The sequence below is a fragment of the Globicephala melas genome, chromosome X, assembly GCF_963455315.2.
Source record: "Globicephala melas chromosome X, mGloMel1.2, whole genome shotgun sequence".
NCBI lineage: Eukaryota > Metazoa > Chordata > Mammalia > Artiodactyla > Delphinidae > Globicephala > Globicephala melas.
Window position 1 is genome coordinate 100,483,281 of NC_083335.1, and position 19,879 is coordinate 100,503,159.

Genomic DNA, 19,879 nt, shown 5'->3' on the forward strand with positions numbered 1-19,879 from the left:
AGCAAAGGAAATAAAAGCAGAAACAAACAAATGGAATATAATTAAAGTTAAAAGCTTTTGCACAGCAAAGGAAACCATTGACAAAATGAAAAGACAACCTGTGGAATGGGAGAAAATAATTCAAAATGATATGCTCAATAAGGGGTTAACATCCAAAATATATAAACAGCTCATATAACTCAACAGTTAAAAAAAAAAAACCAAATAACCCAATCGAAAAAATGGGCAGAAGACTTAAACAGACATTTTTCCAAAGAAGACATACAGATGGCCAACAGGCAAATGAAAAGATGGTCAACATCATTAATCATCAGATAAATGCAAATTAAAACTACCATGAGGTATTACCTCACACCTATCAGAATGGCCATCATCAAAAAGAACAGAAATAACAAATGCTGGCAAGCACGTGGAGATCTGTACACTGTTGGTGGGAATGTAAATAGGTGTAGCCACTGTGGAAAACAGTATGGAGGTTCCTCCAGAACCTAAAAATAGAGCTACAATATGACCCAGCAATTCCACTCCTGGGTATGTATCCAAAAGAAAGAAAGAAACAAACAAAAAACAACAACCCCACCCCCTCACTAAGTTGGATGGTCTCCTTCAGGTTCTCAATGGTTCTCTGAGTCTAAGGGTTTCCACCGCTCATCTACCCTTCCCCCCAGCTTCGTCTACATGCCTCTGACCCCACCCTCCCAGTCCAACCTCTCTGTTTAGTAAGAAGGTGCCTGTGTCTGGCAGAGCCAGGATAGGATGAAGAGACAGTCCTTCCCAGCAGCCCGGATAATCAAGAGTTTTGACCGGATCTTTGAGCACACACCAGGACTGTGAGGGGCCAGAGGAAAAGCACAGACTATGGTGCTGAAAGGGATTAATAAGGAACTTAGTGATTTGGCCCGTGACCCTCCAGCACACTGCTCTGCAGGTCCAGCTGGGGATAATATGTTTCATTGGCAAGCCACAATTATGGAAGCTAATGAAAACCCATATCAAGGTGGTGTATTCCTTTTGACAATTCATTTTCCTACAGACTACCCCTTCAAACTACCTAAGGTTGCATTTGCAACAAGAATTTATCATTCAGACATTAACACTAATGGCAGCATTTGTCTCAATATTCTAAGATCACAGTGGTCTCCTCCTTTAATCGTTTCTAACGTTCTTTCATCCATTTGTTCACTGCTATATGATCCAAACCCAGATGACCCCCCCTACTGCCATAGACTGCATGGATCTATAAAACAGAGAGAGAGAAGTACAAAAGAATTTCTCGGAACGGACTCAGAAGTATGCCAGGTATGCTACCTTAAAGTCAGAATAACCTGCATTATAGCCAGAATAAACTTTAAATTACTGTTAAAAAAGGAAAAAACCACTAATTCGAAAAGATGCACGCACCCCAATGTTCATAGCAACATTACCAACAATTGCCAAGATGTATATACCACATCTTCTTTACACACACACACACTCCACGCGCGCGCACACACACACACACACACACACACACACACACACAATGGAATACTAGTCAGCCATAAAAAAGAATGAACTTTTGCCATTTTGCAACAACATGGATGGAGTTAGAGGGTATTATGCTAAGTGAAATAAGTGAGGTAGAGGAAGAAAAACACTGTATGATACCACTTATATGGAGAATTTCAAAAATAAAGCAAACTAGGGAAATATGACAGACTCACAGATATAGAGAACAAGCTAGTGGTTACCAGTGGAAAGAGGGAAGGGGGAGGGGCAGGGAAGGATAGGGGATTAAGAGATACAAAATACTATGTATAAAATAAATAAGCAGGTTTCCCTGGTGGCGCAGTGGTTCAGAGTCCACCTGCCGATGCAGGGGACACGGGTTCGTGCCCCGGTCCGGGAAGATCCCACATGCCGCGGAGCGGCTGGGCCCGTGAGCCATGGCCACTGAGCCTGCGCGTCCGGAACCTGTGCTCCGCAACGGGAGAGGCCACAACAGTGAGAGGCCGGCGTACCACAAAAAAATTAAAAATAAATAAAAATAAATAAGCTACAAGGATATATTGCACAACCAAGGGTATATAGCCAATATTTCAATAACTGTAAATGGAATATAACTTTAATAATTGTGAATCACTCTGTTGTGTACATGAAACTTATAAAATATTGTACATCAACTATACCTCAATTAAGAAAGATCTACTCTCTTAACAACTTTCAAATATACAATACAGTATTATTAACTATAGTCACCATGCTGTACATTACAGCCCCAGGACTTCTTTATTTTGTAAATGGTTTGTACCGTTTGGCCATTTACACCCATTTCATCCATCCTCCACCCCACACCTGTGGCAACCACCAATCTGTTCTCTGGGTGTTTTTTTTTTTTTTTAATTTCCACATATAAGTGAGATCATATAGTATTTGTTTTTGTGTGTCTCTCTGTGTTATTGCAAATGGCAGGATTTCCTTTTTTTTTTTTAAATGGCTGAATAATATCCGAGGGAGAGTGAGAGTATGACTGTGTGTGTGAGTGTATCACATTTTCTTTATCCATTCATCCATTAATGAACACTTACGTTGTTTTCATGTCTTGGTTATGGTAAATAAATGAATATGGGGGGGGGGTGCAGATATCTTTTCAAAAAAGTTGTTGTTTTCTTTTCCTTCAGATAAATTTCCAGGAGTGGAATTGCTGGATCACACGGTAGTTCTATTTTCAATTTTTTCATGAACCTCTATACTGTTTTCCATAGTGGCTGCATCAATTTACAGTCCCATAAAATCATATTTTCTTGAATAATTTAAGCACATCCTAAATGCAAAAGGTATATATCTTTTCCTAACTTTAAAAGGTGTATATCTTCTAAATTTTGGAAAAGAAAGACTGAATGGAGTACGCCAAACCCATAGGTGAACAATTTTAATTTGTTTTCTCTATCTTCTTATCCTATTTTACTGGGGAGTTCTTTCACATTACCAAGGATATCCCTATTCCAATTCCATGCAGTCTTGCTCTGGATCACATCGATGATTTAAAAATTTTCAATTTGTATTTCAAAAAACAAAATTCTTACTTCTAAATCTGATAAGGAGCAATAAGTGTGTGCCCATGTCATTCATAAGCTTGTTCTGAATCTAAATAAACTTTCTTTTGAAAAGAAGATCACTTGAAAATTACCAAAAAAAATAAGCCAACAGGAATTTATGCATATCAGGAACACTGGTTAACAGGCTTTTCCAACCACAAAGTGAAGAATCGGCCTCTACCTCACTAGGGGTGACAGGAGCGACTGGATGTGGCCCTGGAATGTGCACTGGCCGTGGCAGTAGTGCCAGCCCTGGCTGCAGCCCTGGCTCGGGCTCTCTCTCCCTCATCTCTCAAAGCCTCTTCATACCAGGATGGGAAGGCAGTGGGGACCCTATCATCGACCTTGGCCAAAAACTCCAGGACTTTCATTTTGCTGGTTTCAACTTGGGCTCTTGATCGCTGTCGCGCATCTGATGATACAGCAGGTATTTTCCTGCACCAAATCTTCTGTGATAAGCTTCCTGGGCTCCACCAAGATGAAGTGCCTCTTTCCATCAAAAACACCCCAAATATTCAGGAATTCCCAGATCTCCTCCTCAGAGGCGTGGTCGCCATGCAAGAAGATCACACCGAGGAGAGGCATCAGGGGCCCATTCTTCCGAAACCGCCCACCACTGCTCTGACGCCCATCATCGGTGAGATCTAGCTTGCTGACAAGGGCATAGGAATCACCACTCGGCTTGTCTTCCTTCAAGTCAAGGCCGCAGACCAGTTCCATGTGCTCAGTGGCTCTCCTTAGGATCTCAGGGAATTGTTCCCTGTACATTTTGTTGACAACCTTCAGAATGTCTACCTTCATGATGGGCTCTTTTATATTTCTGCAGTAGGAATTGCATCAACATCCCTGCCTTCATGGTTAGAAGGTCCTTCCGTAAGCTCTCAGTGGAGGTTGAGGCTTTAGAGCCACGTGCACTTTCTCATCTTGGCTCTTGACATCTTTTTCAGACATTGTGCATGAAATAGCTGAGAAGTAACGATGGTGGATGTGGATCTCTGAGGCTCCTAGGAATGCCAGCCACCGGGGAGTCCAAGGAAACATTCCCAAAACAGGAGAGGAAGAGAAGGGGGACTCTTCCCTGCTCAGTGGTTTGAGCACCCTGGAGATCCTGGGTCTCACCCCAGGCATGCTGGCATTTCTCACGAGCACTGAGTTTACTCTTGTGACCCTAGGGAATGATGAGTGTGATCAGGAACAGCAGGCGGGAGTGTGGGTGATGCCCGCACTTGGAGGAAGGAGGAGGAGGGGGAATGAGATGGTGTGAGGACCTTCAGCAGGGAGATTCCACGTAAGCTTTAACCAAGTCCATCTCTGCAGGTTTCCTTGAGGGCACTGCCCTAGGACTCTGCAGGGCTCTTGTTCTCCTGGTCAACCTGTCCCTGAGAACCCAGTGGAGAAACGGTGAGCCTTAGGCTGCAGCCTGCCTGCCCTGTGTTTTACTGACTAGGGTGACAGCATGGTTGATAGTGGGGCCACTTGTGTTTTTCAGTGTAGGGGGTCTTCTATGTTTAGTTTCAGGATTATCATGACAGCTCTTGGCAAGGCCTGGAAACTCCCCTCTCTGTTACTCTAAAGGTGACACCCCAAAGCTCTCCGGGACCCACAAGAAGGAAGTGAGAGGGGCACCTCAGCCCACCACTCTTATCAGGGGGAACCCAGTAGTTAAAGCTCTGTGGGTACCTCTCTGTCCTGAGCTTGTTAGATCCTAAGTCATCATTTGGAGTCCTCACTTGGATACCGCACAGGGTCATGGACTCTTCCTTTTGCTGACTGGGGGCTGGACCTTCAGACCAAGGATCTCACCTCCTTCCAGAACTCATAAAAAATGGGATGGGGATCCATGAAAGAAATAATTGATAAGCTAGATTTCATTCCCTTAAACTTCTAATCTGCAAAAATACACCATCAAGAGAACAAGAAGATGAGCTACAGTCTCAGAGGAAATATTTGCAAAAGACAGATCTGATGAAGGCTTTTATACAAAATATACAAAGAACTCTTAAAATTCAATAAGAAGGAAACTAACAACCCGATTAAAAAAATGGACAAAAGATATGAACAGATACCTCACTAAGGAAGATATACAGATGGCAAACAAGCATATGAAAAGATGCTCACCATCATGTACCATTAGGGAACTGCAAATTAAAATTACAACCAGAAACCACTACGTGCCAAAATCCAGAGGACTGACAGCACCAAATGCTGGTGAGGATGGGATTCAACAAGAACACTTTCATTGTTGGTGGTGATGCAAATGGTACAGCCACTTTGGAAGCCAGTTTGCAAGCTTCTCAGTAAACTAAACATATTCTATACTGTTGGTGGGAATGTAAATTGGTCCAGCCACTATGGGAAACAGTATGGAGGCTCCTCAAAAAATCAAAAATAGGGCTTCCCTGGTGGTGCAGTGGTTGAGAGTCTGCCTGCCGATGCGGGGGACGTGGCTTCGTGCCCGGGTCCGGGAGGATCCCATGTGCCGCGGAGTGGCTGGGCCCGTGAGCCATGGCCGCTGAGCCTGCGCGTCCGGAGCCTGTGCTCCGCAGCAGGAGAGGCTGCAGCAGTGAGAGGCCCGCGTACCGCAAAAAAAAAAAAAAAAAAAAAAAAAAATCAAAAATAACATATGATATTGTCGGCAATCCCACCACTATCCAAAGGAATTGAAATCAGAACCTTGAAGAGATATCTGCATTCCCATGTTCATTGCAGCATTATTCCTAATAGCCAAGCTATGGAAGCAACCTAAATGTCCACCGATGGATGAATGGATAAAGTGTAAAGTATACATACAATGGAATATCATTCAGCTTTAAAAAGAAGCTAAAACTTCTCCAGCTATGACAGCGTGAATAAATCTAGAGAACATTATGTTCCAGTGAAATAAGCCAGACACAGAAGGACAAATACTACATGATGTCATTTATATGAGGAATCTAAAATAGTCAAAGTCAGAGAAGCAGAGAGTAGAGTGGTGGTTGCCAGGGGCTATGGAGATGGGGAAAATGAGAAGGTTTTAATCAAAAGTTACAAAGTTTCAGTTATGCAAGGTAATCCTAGGGATCTACTATACAGCATAGAGTTTACAGTTAAGAATACTATATTGTACACTTTCTAACAGGTTAAATCTTATGGTAAGTGTTCTTATCACACACACAAAATAAAAAGGGTGGGAGGAAACATTTGGAGGTCATAGATATGTTTATGGCATAAACTGTGGTGACTGATAGTTTCACAAGTGGATACTTATCTCCGAACTCATCAATTTGTATACATTAAATACGTACGGTTTTTGTATGTCCATCCTACCTCAATAAATTGTTTTTTTTAAAAAAACCAACTAAACATACTCTTACCATACAATCTAGTAATCATGCTCCTTGGTATTTACCAAAATGAGTTGGAAACTTACATCCACACAAAAACCTGCACACTGATGTTTATAGCAGCTTTACTCGTAATAGCCAAAACTTAAAAGCAACAAAGGTGTCCTTCAGCAGGTAAATGGATAAATAATGGAATACTGTTCAGTACTAGAAATAAATATCAAACCATGAAAAGACATGGAGGAACCTTAGATGTGTATTACTAAGTGAAAGAAACTAATATTAAAAGGCTACATGCTGCGTGATTCCAACTACATGACATCCTGGAAAAAGGCAAAACTATAGAAAAAGCAAAAAGACCAGTGGTTGCCAGGGGTTGGGGGCAGGGAGGGATGAATAGAGCACAGAGAATTTTTAAGGTAGTGAAATTACTCTGTATGACACTATAATGGTAGATACAAGTCATCATACGTTCGTCGGAACCCACAAAGTGTACAACACCAAGAATGAAGCCTAATGTAACTCTGGACTTTGTGTGCTAATGATGTGTCAATGTAGCTTCATAGATCGTAGCAAACGGCCCACTCTGATGGCGGATGTTGATAGTCGGGGAGGTGTGAGCTGTGTCGGGGAAGAGGGTACATGGGAACTCCTTGTACTTTCTGCTCCATTTTGCTGTGAACCTAAAACTGCTTTAAAAAAAAATAAAGTGAACTAAAGAAAAAAACTGATGGGGGGTGGTGGTTGTTGCTCAGCCTCACACCCTTCCCTGGGGATTTAAGTCTTGAGTGCAGGTGCAGGGCCAGTTTTCCCCTCTATGCAAGAGTGGGTGGGCCTCTCAGTCCTCACTCAGTTTCCTTGATTTGACTCCTGGCAGGGTCTGAGGCTCTCCTCTTTCTCGACCTGAAGACATTTCTTCAGAGAAAGGCTCTTATTTCCCTGAGATCCAATAGGAGGAGGTGAGGGTGGCCTTACTTGGCCACACCTGCCATGCCATGAGTGACAACTGTATCAGGCAGGTTGAGACCATATGATGGTGATCCCACTCAGGGTTCTAACTCAGTACCCTAAATCTGACTCACGTGAAGGCCTAAGATTCCCCCCTCTGCTGCCCTGGGACCTCCCCCTCAAACCAAGTTCTGCACTTCTCTGTGATCCCCGAGAAGGATATGAGGCCGTCTCTTCCTGACATTTACACCAGGATCTGTCACGGCAACAGGGAGGATTCTGTGAGGTCTCCGCTGATATGGGTTTGGTGGGCCCTGAACTCTTCAGGGTGCTCACCTTCCTCCTGGCGCACCTTGGAAATCCTATCTCTACTGACCTGAGTTGGCCAACCTCAGGCCAAAGTCTTCACTTTCTCAACCTCTTACGTGGAAATCAGGTTCAGCCACATCTTGCCAAGGCTGTCTGGGGACTCTGAGGGCTGACGGCAGGGTCAGGAGTCCATGGGACACACTGTTCGGGGGTGGCGGGTGTGCTTCCTTCATTCCTCATTCAGGGTCCTCACCACCACATGTGGCAGAGACTGGGACTCCTCCCTCTACTGACCTGAGCTCATCCTCCTAGGTAGGACTCACAAGTCCCTGAGAACCCTGAAGAGTAAGTGAGGGCATGCTCAGGCTGACAACTTTGCCTGGCATGTTGCTCTCCCCAGGCCACCCGTAAGGGGCCTTTCATCGTGGCTCCTGTTTCTTGATTAAAGGCTTCCTGGGAAAGGGCCCATCCCTGCACACTCTTGACCGGTTTCCCTATTGCAAACCCTTCAGAGACTGGGTCTCCGTCCCAGGAGTGATGTGAAGTAGGGAAGTTGTAACGCAAGGCAGGATGGATGTGCTGTCAAAGAAAAAAAATACATTGGTTTTTCCCTTCTCTTTACCAGCAAGACTTAGCCTTTTATGTAACTTCTCTTTGAATAGATTTAACTTCCAAATGCGAAGGGCTGTCCAGCATGATTTTCTGAGCCCCTGATCTTTTGAGGTTATCTGACTTTGGATATGTAGATGATCATACTGTCACTAAATATCTTCCTCTGCTTTCTTCACCCTTTTCAACTATTTTGAGACGCTTATTGCTGTGCTTATGTATTCCCATCCAGTGTTTTGGGCACAGAGTCCTCCTTTTTATCACCTGAGATATATTTTGTAGTGAGTGAGAAGTAAGGTGAATTAAGGAACACAAAGTTGGCCTCGGGCTGGGAGTAATGGAAAAGTGTGGGCGTCAGACTTAGTTAGGCCAGGAGTCTAGTTCCAACACTGTCACTTAACAGCTGTGTGAAATTGAACACATTACCAAACTCTGTGAGCCTCGGTCTTTTCATCTGTGAAATGGGTTTGAGAAGCTCTGTCTTGGGGACTGATAGAATTTATATAATGCTTGTGAAGTGCCTGGCCCATTGCCTGGCCGGTACTGAGACTTTCAAGGATGCCAGTTCTTACTATGATTAATTTGTCCCCTGGAGTTTCAACCCACTACACTGAGATTTAACTTTCAATCCAGGAGATGCCAGAGAATAAGCAGGGCTCTAGGGCAAAGAAACCCCTATCAGGCAAAATCCTGCTTAGCAAGGAAAACTAGTATTTCCCTGTTAGAGTATGTCATTCAAGGTCAACATGAGGTAGACTTCCTCAGTAGATGTAACACGAAGCTCTAAAATGTTTCACGGACCTAAAACGTACCTCCCTCTCAGCTGCCCTTCTTTATAAACCACTCCCACTTTCATTCATTTAACCACCCACGAATATCTATTCCTTGCCTAGAGTTTGCCAAATTACAATCAAGATAACTTAATTTGAATGATTTTTTTTAGTGGAATGGGCTCTGGCTCCCCCAACTAGGGCAAAGAGTGCCAGACCAGTGGCTTCTGGGCACCCCCACCCCTCAGGGGAGTACCACCCTTATTTCTCAGAAACTCCCTGGAGACATGACAGCGTGAATAAAACATCTAATTTGCATAGTGTTCACCTGCACTGGGACAAGAGCACAGTACACATTCTATTCCTGCCTCAGGTGATTTCTCTCTGATTTACCCACAACCCCAAAGTACAAGGAGACCTCGAAGATATTGCAGGTTTGGTTCCAGACCCCCAAAATAAAGTGAATAGTACAATAAAGTGAGTCACAAGAATTTTTTGGTTTCCCAGTGCTCTTATAAAATTTATGTTTACACTATACTGCAGCCTATTAAGCGTGCAATAGCATTATGTCAAGGAACAATGTACATACCTTAATTAAAAAATACCTTTCTGCTAAAAAATGCTAACCATCATCTGAGCCTTCAGCGAGTCCATCTTTTTGCTGGTGAAGGTGTGAAATATTGTGAGAATTACCAAAATGTGACACAGAGACATGACGTGAGAATACCTTGTTGGAAAAATGGCGCTGAAAGACGTGCTGGAAGCAAGGTTGACACAAACCTTCAATTTGTTAAAAAAAGAAAAGAAAAAGCACTATCTGTGAAATACAATAAAGCAAAGCACAACAAAATGAAGTGTGCCTGTAACTGCTAAGGGCAGTTTCCCATTCCAGGCTTTGTCTTTCAACTGTACGGCCCACCATCTGAGGATCTGGCCCCTGCTCAAAATTATCAGTCTCATCTAGCCCACCACGCACCTAACTTATAATTTCCTCCCACTGAAGGACTTACACTTTTCCCAAGGCCCACCACTGCCTTGCATCAGGGAATTTACATTTGACTGCTATCATGTGAAACCACCCCTTCTCCTTTCTTATCCTGTCTTTTCATTTGACCTTTTGGTCTTAGAGTATACATCACCATTTTCTTTATATGATAGCTGCTTCTCGGCTCTATAATTTTATGGTCAGTGGCTAGGTCTCCTTCTTCTCAGCTCTCACAGTACTAGCAAGGAGCCTTCTAAGAGCAGATGCTCAATTCATGTTTGGGGAATAAACGAGCCTGTGAGCATGAGGTCTAATTTATTATGATTTAATTCTACATTTTTGAATGAGCCAAGCACATACTGTTATTTCTAATTTTATAAAACAGAGTAAAAGGAATTAGTAAACCAAATATTGACCATCTTACTTTTTCTATACTATACTACATACAGTATACTATACTATACTTAACTTTTTCACATTTTCAAGGAATTGCATATTGCAATGCCATGTTATCTTCCACCAAATTACTAAATAAGATGGAAGTTTTCCCAATAAGTTTTTACAAAACAGCAAAACTCTTATTCTTAAACCTGATAAACAGCAGTAAGTATGACTGATGTAATTCATAAACTTACATTCTAACACACTAAATAAAATTTCATTTAGGAGTAACGTTTGAAAAACAGCAAAAAACAAAGACGTATTTCCAAATTCCCCATACAGAACAGGAACACAAAGGTATTATACAGTGTTCCCTCTGTCACACCCAGCCCTACACTACTTGAAATATTGAATGCTCTCTTCAGCCACAAAGTGCAGAATTTGCCTCAGATTCTGTGTGGGAGGAGCTGGACAGAACACTGGAACATCCACTGGCTTGGGCTCTCTCTTCCTCATCTTTCAAAGCCTCTTCATACCAAGACTGGAAGGCACTGGGGACGGTGTGATTGACCTTGGCCAGGAACTCCAGGACTTTCATCTTGCTGGTTTCGGCATGTGCTCTCGGGCCCCACAGGAACTCGTAGCGCGCTGGATCACTGTTGGTCACTTGCCGGTATTCCAAATACTTCAGCTTCACCCAATCTTGGGTGATGAGCTTCTTGGGCTCCCCAAATATGAAGTGCCTCTTCCCAGCATAGACTCTCATCTTATTCAGGAATTCCCAGATATTCTCCTCTGTGGCGCAGTTGCCCTTCATGAGGATCACAGCCAGAATGTACATCAGGAGACCGGTCTTGGGTAACCCGCTGCCACGGCTCATGGTCCCATCGTTGGGGAGAGCCATTTTGCTGACAAAGGTATAAGTATGCTTGGTACGGTCGACCTCCTTTAAGTCAACACCAAATAGCATCTCCATGCTGAAGGAAGCTCTTCTGAGGATCTCAGGGAATCGATTTTGGTACTTCTTAGCGATAAACTTCAGCATATGTGCTTTCCTAACAGGCTTTTTCATTTTATACATGTGCACCAGGAACTGCACCAACACACTCGCTGTCCTCCTTAGAGGGCCTTTTCGAGACCGCACGGCGGAGACGGGGGCCTGAGAGGAACTGTGCTTTTTCTTCATTTGGCCTTTGGCTCCTTTGTTTGATCTTGCGGGAGAAACACCTGCAGGATTAGTGGTGGTGGCTAGGGCCCTCTGAGGACTCTTGAGAGTGCTACGTGACTTAGCACCCAGCTTTCTCCGAGTAGTAACCCCTAGAGGAGAAGGACATGAAGACGAGGCGGCTTCCTCCTCAGCTGCAGTGGCCTGAGCACCCGTCAGACCCTGGGTCCCACTTTGGGCCTGGCGGCGTCTCTCACGGGTGCGGAGCTTACTCTTCCGCCCCCGAGGCATGGTGACTGTGGTCAGGGACAAAAGGCAGGAACGCAGGTAGGACAGCGGGGTGATCTGGCAGAGATGCGAGAGGATGAGAGGGTGTGAGTGCCTACAGCAGGGAGGTACCACCCTGCCTTTAAGAGGGCCGCTCTTCAGGTTTCCATGTTGGCCCTGCTCTACGAACACACAGGACTCCTGTTCTGATCACCCTGTCCTCTCCTCTAAGAACCCTATGGAAATAATTAAAGTGAGCCTCAGGCTGCAGCCTGCCAGCCCTGCCTGGTGCTTATTGGGGCTGAGAGCAGCAGTGGGCAATTATCTAGTCCTTGTGGAGCCCCCTCTACTCTGGAGCATTGGGGTCCCCTCAGTTCATATGCAGGACCATCATATCAACTTTGGGCAGGGCCTGGGCCCCCTCCTCTGTGCTGCTCTAAATTTATACCTCAGACCCAGGTCCTCATCTTCCTGGGATACCTTAAGAAGAAGGGAAGGGGCACCTCAGCCCAGCACCCCTGCCAGGGGGCACCCACAGCTGACAGCTCTATGGGACTCTGTCCTGGGCTCCTTGGGGTCCTCAGTCCTCATTCAGGGTCCTTGCCTTGGCTCTCACCAATCTGATACCATCAGAAATAAAGGAGGGGAAACCCAGGAGCTGTGCAAACAAAGAAGAGAAAGGGAAATCTCTCCCAGCAGCCTCAGGAGCAGCGGATTAAATCTCCACAATCAACTTGATGTACCCCGCATCTGTGGAATACCTGAATAGACAACGAATCATCCCAAAATGAGGAGCTGTGTGGATGAAAGGCTCTCGGTGCTGCGGCCAGGAGTCAGTGCTGTGCCTCTGAGGTGGGAGAGCCAACTTCAGGACACTGGTCCACAAGAGACCTCCAGGCTCCACATAATATCAAACGGGGAAAATCTCCCAGAGATCTCCATCTCAACACCAGCACCCAGCTTCACTCAACGACCAGCAAGCTACAGTGCTGGACACCCTATGCCAAACAACTAGCAAAACAGGTACACAAGCCCACCCATTGGCAGAGAGGCTGCCTAAAATCATAATAAGGCCAAAGACACCCCAAAACACACCACCAGACGCGGACCTGCCCACCAGAAAGACAAGATCCAGCCTCATCCACCATAACACAGGCACTAGTCCCCTCCACCAGGAAGCCTACACAACCCACTGAACCAACCTTAGCCACTGGGGACAGACATCAAAAACAACAGGAACTACGAACCTGCAGCCTGCAAAAAGGAGACCCCAAACATAGTAAGATAAGCAGAATGAGAAGACAGAAAAACACACGGCAGATGAAGGAGCAAGATAAAAATGCACCAGACCGAACAAGTGAAGAGGAAATAGGCAGTCTACCTGAAAAAGAATTCACAATAATGATAGTAAAGATGATCCAAAATCTTGGAAATAGAATGGACAAAATGCAAGAAACATTTAACAAGGACCTAGAAGAACTAAAGATGAAACAAACAATGATGAACAACACAATAAATGAAATGAAAAAGACTCTAGATGGGACCAATAGCAGAATAACTGAGGCAGAAGAACGGATAAGTGACCTGGAAGATAAAATAGTGGAAATAACTACTGCAGAGCAGAATAAAGAAAAAAGAATGAAAAGAACTGAGGACAGTCTCAGAGACCTCTGGGACAACATTAAATGCACCAACATTCGAATTATAGGGGTTCCAGAAGAAGAAGAGAAAAAGAAAGGGACGGAGAAAATATTTGAAGAGATTATAGTTGAAAACTTCCCTCATATGGGAAAGGAAATAGTTAATCAAGTCCAGGAAGCACAGAGAGTCCCATACAGGATAAATCCAAGGAGAAATACGCCAAGACACATATTAATCAAACTGTCAAAAATTAAATACAAAGAAAGCATATTAAAAGCAGCAAGGGAAAAACAACAAATAACACACAAGGGAATCCCCATAAGGTTAACAGCTGATCTCTCAGCAGAAACTCTGTAAGCCAGAAGGGAGTGGCAGGACATATTGAAAGTGATGAAGGAGAAGAACCTGCAACCAAGATTACTCTACCCAGCAAGGATCTCATTCAGATTTGATGGAGAAATTAAAACCTTTACAGACAAGCAAAAGCTGAGAGAGTTCAGCACCACCAAAGCAGCTTTACAAGAAATGCTAAAGAAACTTCTCTAGGCAAGAAACACAAGAGAAGGAAAAGACCTACAATAACGAGCCCAAAACAAATTTAGAAAATGGGAATAAGAACATACATATCGATAATTACCTTAAATGTAAATGGACTAAGTGCTCCCACCAAAAGACAGAGATTGGCTAAATGGATACAAAAACAAGACCCATATATATGCTGTCTACAAGAGACCCACTTCAGACCTAGAGACACATACAGACTGAAAGTAAGGGGATGGAAAAAGATATTCCATGCAAATGGAAACCAAAAGAAAGATGGAGTAGCAATTCTCATATCAGAAAAAATAGACTTTAAAATAAAGACTATTAGAAGAGACAAAGAAGGACACTACATAATGATAAAGGGATCGATCTAAGAAGAAGATGTAACAATTGTAAATATTTATGCACCCAACATAAGAGCACCTCAATACATAAGGCAACTGCTAACAGCTATAAAAGAGGAAATCGACAGTAACGCAATAATAGTAGGGGACTTTAACACCTCACTTACACCAATGGACAGATCATCCAAAATGAAAATAAATAAGGAAACACAAGCTTTAAATGATACATTAAACAAGATGGACTTAATTGATATTAATAGGACACTCCATCCAAAAACAACAGAATACACATTTTTCTCAAGTGCTCATGGAACATTCTCCAGGATAGATCATATCTTGGGTCACAAACCAAGCCTTGGTAAATTTAAGAAAATTGAAATTGTATCAAGTATCTTTTCCGACCACAACGCCATGAGACTAGATATCAATTACAGGAAAAGATCTGTAAAAAATACAAACACATGGAGGCTAAACAATACACTACTTAATAACAAAGTGATCACTGAAGAAATCAAAGAGGAAATAAAAAAATACCTAGAAACAAATGACAATGGAGACATGACGACCCAAAACCTATGGGATGGAGCAAAAGCAGTTCTAAGAGGGAAGTTTATAGCAATACAAGCCCACCTTAAGAAACAGGAAACAACTCAAATAAACAACCTAACCTTGCACCTAAAGCAATTACAAAAAGAAGAAAAAGAAACCGCAAAGTTATCAGAAGGAAAGAAATCATAAAAATCAGATCAGAAATAAATGAAAAAGAAATGAAGGAAACAATAGCAAAGATCAATAAAACTAAAAGCTGGTTCTTTGAGAAGATAAACAAAATTGATAAACCATTAGCCGGACTCATCAAGAAAAAAAGGGAGAAGACTCAAATCAACAGAATTAGAAATGAAAAAGGAGAAGTAACAACTGACACTGCAGAAATACAGAAGGTCATCAGAGATTACTACAAGCAACTCTATGCCAATAAAATGGACAACCTGGAAGAAATGGACAAATTTGTAGAAACGCACAACCTGTCAAGACTGAATCAGGAAGAAACAGAAAATATGAACAGACAAATCACAAGCAGTGAAATTGAAACTATGATTAAAAATCTTCCAACAAACAAAAGCCCAAGACCAGATGGCTTCACAGGAGAATTCTATCAAACATTTAGAGAAGAGCTAACACCTACCCTTCTCAAACTCTTTCAAAATATAGCAGAGGGAGGAACACTCCCAAATTCATTTTATGAGGCCACCATCACCTTGATACCAAAACCAGACAAGGATGTCACAAAGAAAGAAAACTACAGGCCAATATCACTGATGAACCTGGATGCAAAAATCCTCGACAAAATACTAGCAAACAGAATCCAACAGCACATTAAAAGGATCACACACCATGATCAAGGGGGGTTTATTCCAGGAATGCAAGGATTCTTCAATATACGCAAATCAATCAATGTGATACACCATATTAACAAATTGAAGGAGAAAAATGATATGATCATCTCAAGAGATGCAGAGAAAGCTTTTGACAAAATTCAACACCCATTTATGATAAAAACCCTGCAGAAAGTAGGCATAGAGGGAACTTTCCTCAACATAATAAAGGCCATATATGACAAACCCACAGCCAACATCAACCTCAATGGTGAAAAACTGAAAGCATTTCCACTAAGATCAGGAACAAGACAAGGTTGCCCACTCTCACCACTCTTATTCAATATAATTTTGGAAGTTTTAGCCACAGAGAAGAAAAGGAAATAAAAGGAATCCAAATTGGAAAAGAAGAACTAAAGCTGTCACTGTTTGCAGATGACATGATACTATACATAGAGAATCCTAAAGATGCTACCAGAAAACTACTAGAGCTAATCAATGAATTTGGTAAAGTTGCAGGATACAAAATTAATGCACAGAAATCTCTGGCATTCCTATACACTAATGATGAAAAATCTGAAAGTGAAATCAAGAAAACACTCCCATTTACCATTGCAACAAAAAGAATAAAATATCTAGGAATAAACCTACCTAAGGAGACACAAGACCTGTATTCAGAAAATTATAAGACACTGATGAGAGAAATTAAAGATGATACAAATAGATGGAGAGATATACCATGTTCTTGGATTGGAAGAATCAACATTGTGAAAATGACTCTACTACCCAAAGCAATCTACAGATTCAATGCAATCCCTATCCAACTACCACTGGCATTTTTCACAGAACTAGAACAAAAAATTTCACAATTTGTATGGAAACACAAAAGACCCCAAACAGCCAAAGCAATCTTGAGAACGAAAAACGGAGCTGGAGGAATCAGGCTCCCTGACTTCAGACTATACTACAAAGCTACAGTAATCAAGACAGTATGGTACTGGCACAAAAACAGAAAGATAGATCAATGGAACAGGATAGAAAGCCCAGAGATAAACCCACACACACATAGTCACCTTATGTTTGATCAAGGAGGCAGGGATGTACAGTGGAGAAAGGACAGCCTCTTCAATAAGTGGTGCTGGGAAAACTGGACAGGTACATATAAAAGTATGAGATTAGATCACTCTCTAACACCATACACAAAAATAAGCTCAAAATGGATTAAAGACCTAAATGTAAGGCCAGAAACTATCAAACTCTTAGAGGAAAACATAGGCAGAACACTCTATGACATAAATCACAGCAAGATCCTTTTGGACCTGCCTCCTAGAGAAATGGAAATAAAAACAAAAATAAACAAACGGGACCTAATGAAACTTCAAAGCTTTCACGCAGCAAAGGAAACCATAAACAAAACCAAAAGACAACCCTCAGAATGGGAGAAAGTATTTGCAAATGAAGCAACTGACAAAGGATTAATCTCCAAAATTTACAAGCAGCTCATGCAGCTCAATAACAAAAAAACAAACAACCCAATCCAAAAATGGGCAGAAGACCTAAATAGACATTTCTCCAAAGAAGATATACAGACTGCCAACAAACACATGAAAGAATGCTCAACATCATTAATCATTAGAGAAATGCAAATCAAAACTACAATGAGATATCATCTCACACCAGTCAGAATGACCATCATCAAAAAATCTAGAAACAATAAATGCTGGAGAGGGTGTGGAGAAATGGGAACATTCCTGCACTGCTGGTGGGAATGTGAATTGGTACAGCCACTATGGAGAACAGTATAGAGGTTCCTTAAAAAACTACAAATAGAACTACCATATGACCCAGCAATCCCACTACTGGGCACATACCCTGAGAAAACCATAATTCAAAAAGAGTCATGTACCAAAATGTTCATTGCAGCTCTATTTACAATAGCCCAGAGATGGAAACAACCTAAGTGCCCATCATCGGATGAATGGATAAAGAAGATGTGGCACATATATACAATGGAATATTACTGAGCCATAAAAAGAAATGCAATTGAGCTATTTGTAATGAGGTGGATAGACCTAGAGTGTGTCATACAGAGTGAAGTAAGTCAGAAAGAGAAAGACAAATACCGTATGCTAACGCATATATATGGAATTTAAGAAAAAAAAATGTCATGAAGAACCTAGGGGTAAGACAGGAATAAAGACACAGACCTACTGGAGCACGGACTTGAGGATATGGGGAGGGGGAAGGGTGAGCTGTGACAAAGCGAGAGAGAGGCATGGACATATATACACTACCAAACGTAAGGTAGATAGCTGGTGGGAAGCAGCCACATAGCACAGGGATATCCGCTCAGTGCTTTGTGACCGCCTGGAGGGGTGGGATAGGGAGGGTGGGAGGGAGGGAGACGCAAGGGGGAAGAGATATGGGAACATATGTATATGTATAACTGATTCACTTTGTTATAAAGAAGAAACTAACACACCATTGTAAAGTAATTATACCCCAATAAAGATATTAAAAAAAAAAAGAAATAAAGGAGGGCTCACACACACCTGACTTCCATACCTGGGCTACCCAGCGCTGCAAGCAAGGAGGGGGGCACTCCCTGTTGTCTCCTCTGTTTGTGGGTGAGTGGTATCATCACTGTTCTTTCAGGGTCCTCACCCTGACTCCTATAAAGCCCTGGGTTTCTTCCCTCTGCAGATTTGAGGCTATTCAATTAGTCCAACACCCTCACATCTCTGAACTCTCCAGACAAATGAGAAGAGTGCTTCAGCTTGACAGATACTCTTGGTTTCTACTCAGAACACGGGCAGAATTTATGAGACCCTACATTTTAGAGTCGGTGTTCACCTTAGTCCTCACTCAGGTCTCTGACCTGAACTCTGTGTAGGACTTAGGACTCCTCCCACCAATAACCTGGGTAGTCCAGCCTCAGAGCAAAGCCCTCAATTCCCTGAGTCCCTAGAGGGGGAAGTCAGGGTCCTACATATATGACTACCCCTGGCTGGAGCCTCCCACAAGTGTAGGGGTGCTGCTTTGTGATGCCACCCCTAAATGGGGAGAGGCCCCCTCATCAGTATTTAGGGCCCTCACCTTCACCTCAGTTAGGACCTAGGTATCCTCCATCTGCAAGATGGAGCTACTCCCTAGACCTAGGCCCTCCCAGCCCCGAGACATCTCAGGCAGAACTCAGTTTGATGGCTCTGTTGGGGCTTTCCAGGGCCTACAGCAGCAGCGCGACTTAGTGCAGTTTGTTATGGGCTGAGTGGCACCTCTCACTCCCCACTCAAAGTCTTCACCTTGACTCCAGACCAGTACTGGAAATTTTCTCTTGGCCGCCGGAGGCATGGCCCTCAGATGAAAGTTCTCACTTCCTGGAACCTCTGAAGCCGAAGTCAGGATGACTCACATCCGGCCACAACTACTCAGGGTCTCTGACAGCTGACAGCAGGGGCGGGGGTCTGTGGTACTCCAGTGTTCTGGAGCCGGTGGTCCCTAGGTCCTACATACAGGGTGCCCATCTTGGAATCTGTCAGAGCCTGGGACTCCTCCCTTTACTGAACTGTGCCTACAAGTTTCACCTCCTTGAGCTCCTGGGGGTGGGGGGGAAGTCTGGGCCTGCTATATATGACCACCCCGGCCTGGAGGCTCCGGGAACTGAGTGCATGGGTGCAGCTTTGTTGCCATCTCTACTCCCTCATTAGCGCTCAGGCCCCGCCCCTCCCCCCGCCCCCCACCCCACCTCCCGCCTTGACTTCAGTTAGGGCCTAGGTTTCCTTGATTTACAGAATCAGGAAATTCTCTCTTAGATTAAGGCTTTCCCCCTTGAGAATTTCCAGGCAGAACTCAGCCTAACAGTTTTTCAGGAACCTTCCACTTTCGATCACAGAGGCGGGATTTGTGGGGGTAACCTTTGTTATGGGAGGGGGGAAGGATCCCTTGGGTCTGCATTCAGGTCCTCACCTTGACTGCAGAGCAGTCCTGGGAATCCGCCCTTGGCCGAACAAACGCCGTGAACAACCGTCCGGCTCCGCCCCCGGAGCGGAAGTGTGGGAGCCACTACCGGCTGCGGCTGCCTCGTGCGGGGTTCCAACGGCTGACGGGACGCGCAGGGCTCTATGGGATCCCGGGGTTCAGA

The 19,879-nt window shown here is 43.5% G+C and overlaps 1 protein-coding gene and 2 pseudogenes across 1 annotated transcript; 1 reads left to right on the forward strand and 2 right to left on the reverse strand.

Annotated features, from left to right (window-relative positions):
- Positions 1–858: 858 nt before the first annotated feature.
- On the forward strand, positions 859–1,324 carry LOC132594474 (ubiquitin-conjugating enzyme E2 D3 pseudogene; annotated as a pseudogene).
- Positions 1,325–3,262: 1,938 nt separating this feature from the next.
- LOC115850116 (melanoma-associated antigen B1-like) lies at positions 3,263–4,828 on the reverse strand (annotated as a pseudogene).
- A 5,995-nt stretch (positions 4,829–10,823) lies between these two features.
- Positions 10,824–11,858, reverse strand: LOC115850113 (melanoma-associated antigen B3-like). Its single transcript, XM_030851861.2, has one exon. The coding sequence runs from the start codon at positions 11,856–11,858 to the stop codon at positions 10,824–10,826; it is 1,035 nt and encodes a 344-aa protein (XP_030707721.2).
- Positions 11,859–19,879: the final 8,021 nt, after the last annotated feature.

What these genes read in the sequence shown, in the direction of transcription:
- LOC115850113 (XM_030851861.2), bottom strand. Translation starts at nt 11,858, where the DNA reads ATGCCTCGGGGGCGGAAGAGTAAGCTCCGCACCCGTGAGAGACGCCGC.